This window comes from Falco biarmicus, chromosome Z, assembly GCF_023638135.1.
Source record: "Falco biarmicus isolate bFalBia1 chromosome Z, bFalBia1.pri, whole genome shotgun sequence".
In the NCBI taxonomy this organism is placed as follows: Eukaryota; Metazoa; Chordata; class Aves; order Falconiformes; family Falconidae; genus Falco; species Falco biarmicus.
The window spans coordinates 66936064-66945874 of record NC_079311.1 but is presented as its reverse complement, the minus strand read 5'-3'; the positions used below and the strand labels follow the sequence as shown (position 1 = coordinate 66945874).

Genomic DNA, 9811 nt, shown 5'->3' with positions numbered 1-9811 from the left:
TGTTTTTTATGCATACTCTTTGGAAAGATTGCAATCTGAGAAGGTAGTAAATTTTTGACCATTTGATCCAAACATGTAAACAGGCTCCTATTAACTTTAACTTTGAATTAACTCCTGAACTCCTGTAGCTTCTAGCTTCTTGTTGGCTAAGAGGTGGGCTTAGGGATTTCTTAGTACCTGTAGTCTGCTTTATGAACAGGACCCTTTGTAAACCAACAGAGAATCTACCCCTCAAACCCCAGTTTTCAAGAATTCATAAACAAATGATCTTTTAAAGATCCTCTTCTTTCCAGATTTGATTTTAAAAATCCCAACAAACAACCAAATAAACCAAAAAGCAGAAACACCCCACCAGCAAGGGAATTCTTATAGTCATCAAGGATATTTTGGGAGATAAACAAGGCTTTTAAACATCTCCCACTTCTAGTGCAACGGAAACAGCTAGAGTAGAAAAGGAAACACTTTTTATCTCCTGTGACAAAAATCAACTAACAAAGCATAGATTTAAGAAAAAGACAAAAATTTTGATGAAGGAAAAAGTGATCTAAGATCTAGTCAGTGAAGTACTCACTGGCACCGGGTTTGTTTGGTCAGGATTGCTTGTTTGAAATCCGTCTTATGTGGGTTTTTGTCAGAAACTACAACCAAAGCTCCTTTGTCATTACTCAAGTGGTAATCCTCACATTCATAGTAATATCTGGGCACACTTACACAAACAGCTTTGAATTTTCTTTCAATCTGTACTCAGAAAGCCTCATGCCTTGGATTTACTTTTTTAAAAATCTCATCTGTCTTACTAACATCTACTATGGAAGTGTGAGTTATAACATCTATAGAGTAAGCAGTATATATATATTGTGATATTCTTGATCATTTAAAGAACATTATTTTCTTGATGGTTTAAAGAACATTTAACTCCATCAATAAATTTACTGCTTTGCTTTTGTGTTTGCAGTTACCCACCGATATTCTTAACATTTTTCATATATGCCGTTTAGCACATTAGCACACACAGCCACTTATCTCACTTAGTATCATTGCAGGATTTTTTCATATTAATGTCCAACAAGTCTCTGAGGCATTTTTTTTTTTACTCTTTCTACAGTACAGCATTATAAAAATAAATATTTAATCCTTTTGTCCCGTTCCTCCTTTTCAGTCCTTAAGCATGGAAAATTCCATTTCAGTATGAACTTTCCCCAAGAGAGGTCTGAGGTGAGTCTACAATTGTTAATTTTAAATTGAACTCAAGCAATTTCATCCCGTAAAAGCTCTTTGTAGACAAAGCCCATTAATAGTATTATAGTGTGCTAAGCCTAGAATGAGCACTCGTGTGTTTTCTTTGCAAATTAATATTCTGCTGGCAAATGAAACAAAAGCAAGATCATTAGCCATACAAACAGGACAGCAATACCATTACATTTACTAACAGCAGCAAAAGGTAAATCTGCCAAAAACATCTTTGTTTCTATTGAATATGCATCCATTTGACAAACCTTGATTACTACTTGCTTTCTTCTTTTCTGTTACACACCCTCCACTGAGCAACAAAGTGTGTTCAGTTCAGGACCTTTAGTCCCTTCCAACACTTGAACCTAGTGAAAATATTAAATCTCAATATTCATTTAGTAAGTTCAATTATTTTCTGGCAAGTAATTATTTTGACAAACATATCCAGAGCATCAGGACACCAGAGGTCTTCAATTCATTCTAGATATTTAACTTCAGTCTTACATTCCTTAGAAAAAGCTGAACAAAATGAGATCATAAGGGTTTTGTGCTAGTTACAGGTTATCATGTTTTATGAGCAATTTAGGTCCTAGATTTTCCAAACCTTACCCCTAGAAGCCTTAGGGAGTGCCTAATTTTAAACAGCAGAAGTATTCCTACTCACAGAACCTCGTAGGTGAGATTTTCAGTACTTCTATTATTTTTACTGAAGTGGTCAACCTCAAAACCTGCAAACCTGAAGATCTGATCCATGGAACAGGAGTTTCACATCCTAAATAAGCAAGTGAGCACTTGCTATGAAGTTTAAATGGATCCAAAATAAATACACCAGTCTTAGTGCACTCAACTGCCTTGAGATATTCCTATTGAGTCTCAAGTCAAGACCTCAGTGAGGCAGAGGAGGAGGAAACCTGAAAACTGGCTGCCTTCTTGGAACACTAGTTAATCTTTAACTGCTGAAAAATAAGATTTTTTCTACAGCAAGAGTGCATTAGATCCTGCCTTTCAGTGGCAAAACAGAGCTTCCAAGCCCTTAGGCACTTTATTCTCTTAGTTGTTCATTTCCTCCCTACTGTTCTGTGTGCAAGAATTGAACAGATTATTATGACTCTAAATAAAATACTATAGTTTGCTTTCTATAGGAGTTCCTCAAGAATTTGTGAGGCGCAGATGCATTTGCCTATAACAGACATAAAAATGTTTAGAAAACAAGCCATGTGAATAACAAAGCAAATACTTGTAAAGAGTTCCATGACATCAGTTCAGTAACTTTCCTAGTAACTTGAAATTTTAAAATCGTTATCATCATACAAGTTGCATTTTTATTTGTTCATTATGCTGTGAAGATGTTGCTCCAACATCAGCTGCTGCGGTTCTGTCATCTGTCATCCTTATCCTTCATCTGACCTTCTATCATCTTAACATGTCAAAAAAAGTCTTGTAATAGTGGATGTAACATGTCAAATTGATAGTCCCTTCCATGCTTACTTACATATCCTACATAGTTTCCCAATGTAAAGAGCAAACACTTGATTCTTAGTGCAAGAGCTCAGAGTAGTTTTCTGCAAGAGACCCCTACAATTAGAAGATCAAGTTTACAGTTACAAGTGAGCATCTGTGCCCTGGGGAGATTTTCCAAGAGGTTGGGCAGATCCAGCCTTTTCCAGGTGTTGTGGTTTAACCCCAGCCAGCAGCTAGAGTACCTCGCAACTACTTGCTTGCTCCCCCTCCTCCACCAGTGGGATAAGGAGAATCAGAAAAAAGTAAAACTGGTGGGTTGAGTTAAGAAAAAATTAATAATTGAGACAAAGTAAAATATAATAGTAATAATAACAACAAGTGTAATGAAAAGGAGAGAAAGAGGAACAAAATCCACGGAAGAAACCCCAAGTGTTGCACAATACAGTTGCTCACCACTCTGACAGATACCTGGCCAGTCCCCGAGTAGTGGTTGGCCCCTCCTGGCCAACTCCCCACAGTTTATGTGCTGAATATGACATTCTGTGGTACGGAATATCCCTTTGGCCAGTTTGGGTCAGCTGTCCTGGCTCTGCTCCCTCCTGGCTTCTTGTGCACCTGCTCACGGGCAGAATGTGGAAAACTTGAAAAGTCCTTGACGTAGAATAAGCACTGCTCAGCAACAACTAAAACATCAGTGTGTTACCAACTTTATTCTTATACTAAATCCAAAGCACAGCACTGCACCAGCTACTAAGAAGAAAATTAACTCTATCCCAGCTGAAACCAGGACACCAGGTTTTGGAGAATGTGAGCCATGGACTGAAGCCTTCCTTCAGTTAAGCTGCCTGTGTAACAACACAGCCTTTACAACTTGCAAGAACTTTTATAACACAGCATGAAGCCTTGCTGCAGAAAGGGTTATGTTGTGATTCACTAACCAATACAAATACCATGTGATTGGAATGAGGCATTACTAAAAAAATAATCCCTCATTACTTCTTGAAAACACAACACCTGGTATCTGCTGATTAGACTCTTGCAGTAGTTGTGGTTACATTTTTAATTCCTTCAGAGATTACATATACAAGTAACAATCCAGCTAAAAGGACAGCTCCAAGGAGTAATGGAGTCTAAGTGACACAAGTAGAAGACAATAATTTTATCACTGTACAAAAATATATTACATACCATGTGGAAAAATAGCTCTTTACTCTCCAGTTTCCAGAAATGTCGCTGCACATTCAATTCTTACATTTTAATTTACTATCCAGATCTTCAGTATCACCACAAAGCTAAAACTCCCATATTGGGTACAACAGACCCAGCACTGGTAAAAGCCACCAAGTCCCACTCTTCCTTAAATTTCTTATGTATTGCCAGGTCTGAGGTGACAGCATCTCTTTTGAATGACATGTAAAGTAGGTCATGAGTGGCATCCTTGGGTGCTTTGATACTTGCAGTGCTCTGCCTAAATTCATTTTCAGATAGTTACATGGCTCTCATTTGAATTTAGCCTGTTAGGTTTCACTAGAAGGGTTCTTGTTCTCTTCTGCTGGCATTTTCATTTTTTTCCCCTTTCAGCACTTACCAAGTTGCGATGGTAGTTGAAATGCACAATTCTCTTTGGGGAATCAAGCATGCAGAGAATTGCAACAAGGCAGTCTATTACTTTAAAGTTCTGTCAAGCAGGATGCATCTGTATTTCTTTAAGATGTGCATCAAAAATGTGTTATTCTCATGAGCCTGTGCACCTTATGTTTTTGCAATCTACAGCACAGCTTCAGCAGGGTGTCTGCTTTCTATATTCTCCATGAGTTCGAGATGAATCAAATATTTATTCCCCTCCTCCAAAAAAACTGAGAAAGAAGATATTAGCTTGAAAATAGCCTGATGTAAGTGAAAATCTTGTGTGTTTCTTCCTTCAGTTTGTCTTTTGTGTACAAGTATCTCAGGTCGGTAGTGCCGCCTGGTACGAGCCTGCAGCAGGCTGCCTCGGGTCTCCTTCTCGCAGCTATTTTCAATTTCACCACTAGATGGCGGTGTGACCCACAGAGACGGGCACCCTCGCTCTCCCAGCCAGACTGCCAGTGGCTCCCATCTCTTTCCTTTAAAAATCTGCAACAGATACTGAGGCCACAAATCCGTGCGATGAGCAAGACAGAGCGTGGGCTGACAAGTGCAAGGCCGTGGTAACTGACTGCCTCGCTTCAGCTTTGCAAAGCACAGCTCCGCAACTCTTCCCACACCGGACAGTGATTTCCCACCTGCTGCACAGCAGGGTGTGAGGCCTTCACATGCACAGAAAAACTGGAAAAGAAAGACCAAGATGCTAAGATGGCAATTAAGGACATCAATCCTGCCTCTGTGGGATCTTCTCTGAAGGTTTAAAATGACCCCAATAATCAACTGTTATTAAAATGCATTGCTCAACTAAAGTATGCTATAGGTGTTTGAGGAGTATAGCAGCAGCAGCACCAAAAGTTCCTCAGTATTGCAGCGCTGCATCCATATTTAAATTTGAAAGCCTCAAAATATATTCTAAATTGTTGGGATGTTTGCATTTCAAGGGTGTTTTCCTTCTACTGTTGAAAAATTATCCATATTAGCAATAAGGAGGTTAGAAAGACAGTGCTAATTCCTGAGCCCTTAGGTGGCAAACAGAAAGAAGACAGAACTGGGACTGAGGAGCAGGATAGCAGAGCAGAAAGAACTACACAGCTTCATTACCAACATCTTTCTGATTCCTTGTCCTACAGAGTAGAAAGGAATCCTATAAACTTTTGTAGAGCTTTGTATATGACATACATTTAAAGGGTATCTATGGTGGTGTGCTCCCCCTGCCCACCACTCCCCCTGACCTGACCTTTATTTCCCATAACCCTGCTCAAGTGATGACCACCAGTGCTGGTCGTAGTGGATTTGTCTGGTCGTGACGGCTGCATCCGACTCAAAGTGGATTTGGGTGAGATAGATAACAACACGACAGCCAAGGGTTCATTTGAACAGCGCGCCCACCTAACAGTGCTGGTCAAGCTCTGACTCAAGCCAAGTTTGTAAGAAACTAACCTCTGCAGTCGGTATGCAAATAAGTCAATCATCTCACTCCATAGTTACTGGACAGCCCGAGACCCACTGATCTCTTCTGATGGTAGGGGGCTGCGCGCCAGTATCTCCCCTTGAACAGGGATGCCTCTCAAGGTTACTCCTCGGGGCTGCGAGATTCCTTGCCGCAACAGATTCTTGGTAAGTGGCTAATGGCATGCTAAACTTCGAAATCTTAGATTGCGCATATATAATTCTTTAGATTTAAACTGTTGACTAAGTCTGGATCTGGCCGCACCTAAACTCCCCCCTGAGCAGCAGTTTAGAAAGCAAGGGGGTCCTCTCTGAACCTCATCACTCAGCGGGAGGGTCTCCTTGACGGTTTTGTCTGACCCTGTCCTCTGCGCAGTAAATACTCAAGTGTACCTTGCCATCGAGTCTTGTTAAACCACTGTTGCATTAACATTGAACTTTGTTAACTCACTGTATTATATGAATAAATGCATCGTTGCTGTTTTCTTGAAGGTGAAGTGCATGTTTCCATCCATGACATATTCAAAGCATCTTTTGTGCTAATTGGACCAGACAGACAGTTCCAAGTATACTTAACATGAACAACATGAATTAACATTTGAAAGACTAATGCAACAGTTTCTAGGAATAGACAATGTTTTCCCACAGTGAGCTGCACTGAGGTGGTAATTTCTGTTTTCCTTTAAAGTGTAAGCATAGGCAAGTTTACTTTTTTCCAGAGAAGATGGGAATAATTAAAATAAAATAAATTAAAAAATAATGCCATATTCCTGTGCAGAACATTTATTAATGAAATGCAAAATTGAAGTAAAATAAGTCAGACTGTCACCACAGAATTCAGTAGGGACAGCAATAACTTTCAGCAGTCTCTAAAAGCACAATATCACAACCAACCAGACATACTGCTTCACTTCAGGGTTAAAGTTTTCTCATCAAGTGAATTATTGGCTAGCAAAACAGAAAACAGCTGCTGAACAGATAACTGGCAATGTTCCAGATTATTTTTATCACTGTTTTAGCAAGCCATACATTTGGAATTGCATTTTTAAATGCTTACTGGCGGACAGTTTGACGGAAGAGCCAATAGTTAAATAAAGTAGCTCAACTCTCCTTTCCCACAATACATTAAATGGTTGGCCATTGATGTAAGTTATCTTGAACTTTGATCTGCCTTTGAAAATTTCCTTACCTTATGATGCAGCCTTCATGAGCTTAAAATAAAATAGCAACCTTAGAACTTTAATTATAGCTATGTCTGGTAATCCTGCTCTGCTATCAACTTAATACAGAGGTTCATTTCTGACAGCTATCGAAATTCAGCTGCCTCTTCCTTCATGAGTCCATTAGCAAACAAAGATACAGTATAAACTGACTTGCCATTTTCATGGTAATGGGAGATGTAAAAACGAAAGAGAGACAGAGCTTTGAATGAAAATAGCCAAGCAAGAAGGAATAAAAGAATCTTGTTAGACTACTTCTAGCATCAGTGCAACTCAGGGAAATAAGCAGTTTTCACCATCAGTTGCCATTGTGCGTTCTGCTTTACATTGCCAAGCCCAGCTAGGGGTATTTTCTAGCAAACAAACTACAATTTGGTAATGCTTTTCCCTTTTTTCTCCTCTTTCCTCTTAGGTCTTGTTAACCAAACTAGTAACACTTGTAGGCATTATTTGCCTTGAGATCACAGAGTGGCAAGAAGATGACACCACAGAGAGCCTTTGAGGTCATCAGTCCTGCTCCCCAGACACATGCAGTAGATGGGATCATAGATTAAAGCTCTTAAGCCCCGGAAGATGAAGGCTGCTGGTACAATGTGATAGCATAAAGGATTTCGAGTTGTTTTTAGTATTCTGATGGGGTAAAATCAGTCTGCTGTCTCCTGGAAGCTGTGACACACGAGCTTTCATTGTAATTCTCCCTGCGGTCTGAGTCTGACCCCCTGGCACACTGGAGAAGGCTGTGCTGTGTTTGTAGGTCACTCAGACTGCAGACATAGCCCTTCAAACCTCCTCTTTGGGCAGGGGTTGTTACGGTTCCCTCCTACCACAAACAACAGGGTTAACCGTGGCTGTTTTGCACATGTGCACAACTTCTGCAATGAAGTCCAATATGCTCAATAATTTCACAGTTCACCTAACATGAAATCTGCTCCCTTCCTACCGTCAAGCTATTTAAATCTCTTCCCTCAGTATTTCAGTTAGAAGAAATACAGAGTTTATATCTATTGCCGCATACCCCTTGGAAAAACAGAATCATTAACCTTCCATTTAAATCAATGAATCTCTTTGCTCATTATTCACAATGACATGCAGCACAATATTGCAGTGATCAGAGGTGCATTAAAATTGTGCTTTTGCTGGTTACACATGAAAGATGTGCATGTGTTGAAGCCACTCAAGACCCCAGCACTATAAATAGTGCTCTATTGTTAGTGGAGAAAAGATGAAACAAGTCTCCTGGCAGTGGAGCACAGCACACCCTATTAAATGTTAAGCTCTGCCTGTGCTAAAAGCAAACGGCAACATCAGCCGACAAACTAGCCTGCGGGTAAGGCATATGACTGGGAAGAGTTTGCTCTGACTCTGCAGTTTCCCCAAAGCCACAGGAGCAGCCGCTTATCGTTCTGCCTTGGCCATGGCAGAAGCTGTTATAAGGCACTGGGTGGAAACCCCCGTACGCTATCAAGAGCAGTTTGCTGCCCAAGAGCTGGAAGCGCACAGGCTGGACCACTCTTTATATGCTTTGCCGGGCCCTTCTACAGCTGCACTGAGCAGCAGAAGGTGTGTCACTGAAAGTACAGATGGAGCCAGGAATAGTGTCCCGGAGGAGGAAAACGCACGCTTTCGGGTCTTGCTGGACGTTGTGCAGTTTCGACCTGAAGATATCATTATTCAGACTTTTGAAGGCTGGCTCCTGATCAAAGCCCAGCACGGACCCAGGATGGACGAACACGGTTTCATATCCAGAAGCTTTACCAGACAATACAAATTACCCGATGGAGTGGAGAACAAAGACTTGTCTGCGCTTTTCTGCCACGATGGCATTTTGGTTGTTGAAATGAAGAACTCGGTGGGAGAGAATTAGAACCTTGTCCATAGTTTATTGGTGAGATAAAATAATTCTTAATATAACAAAATATTATCATTAAAGCAACACTGTAGAGTGTAGTAAGCATGTAGCTGTATTTATATTACAGTAAAGGAAAATCTGTATTTATTATTCAGTATGCTGTGTTTATTGTTTGATATGAAATGTTAGACTGCTTGCCTGCAGCTACATATGTGTTGGAAAGCCAGGCTTTTTGGACAGTAGAAAACTTAGGCTAGTCACAGCAAGAGAAAAAAAAAAAATCTATTTGATATCGAAAATAAAACACATTTGTGAGTTCAGTAGGAGTAGTTATATTTCTAAGGAATATGCATTTGTTATACATAATGATAATCATCAAAGAAGCAATAGGCAGGTTTTAAGTCTTATGGAAATTTAACATACATACTAAAAAAATCTGTTTTCTAATTTTTGAGATTAAATTCTTCTCCCTTAGGCTCTGGAAAAGCACACAAACTGAAGGATACCATCAAGAAAAAAACCTTCTTTCCACCATTCAAGCTTGTATACAAAAAAAAAAAAACCAAACCAAAACCAGAAACAAACACCCAAATGTGGAAGATTACTTAGAAGTGTGTTGCATGTTTGAGACTAAAAGAAAAAGGAGTAATCACTGACTCTATCTGCTTGAAAACATAGTAAATGATACTTCCTGTCGAAGACAAATTAATCTGAAATAAAACATTCAAAGACATTTAGAAAATTGGTCTTGTTTAACATATTCTGCTATCTATTAGCAACTGAAGAAAAAATATATTGCTTTCAAATACCCAAAAGGAACAAATTCTTCCTTGTGAAGACCTGGTAATAAAAATGCATTACTCTAGCATGGATGCCTTTATTCTTACGCATTTTAGGTAGTCTTGTTTTTCAATGAGATGAATATTATATTCTTCATGTTGCTTGGCATTTTAGGCTGAGATGCCACAAGTGTGTT

The 9811-nt window shown here is 39.6% G+C and overlaps 1 protein-coding gene across 1 annotated transcript; it reads left to right on the top strand.

Moving 5' to 3' along the window:
* Window positions 1-6020: 6020 nt before the first annotated feature.
* HSPB3 (heat shock protein family B (small) member 3) lies at window positions 6021-9568 on the top strand. Its single transcript, XM_056325732.1, has 2 exons — window positions 6021-8871; window positions 9311-9568. Exon 1 carries the CDS (start codon window positions 8401-8403, stop codon window positions 8848-8850), a length of 450 nt encoding a protein of 149 aa, XP_056181707.1. The 5' UTR covers window positions 6021-8400; the 3' UTR covers window positions 8851-8871; window positions 9311-9568.
* Window positions 9569-9811: the final 243 nt, after the last annotated feature.

Bases quoted from the DNA above. Each gene is read 5' to 3' on its own strand.
- HSPB3 (XM_056325732.1), top strand. From the start codon at position 8,401: ATGGCAGAAGCTGTTATAAGGCACTGGGTGGAAACCCCCGTACGCTAT.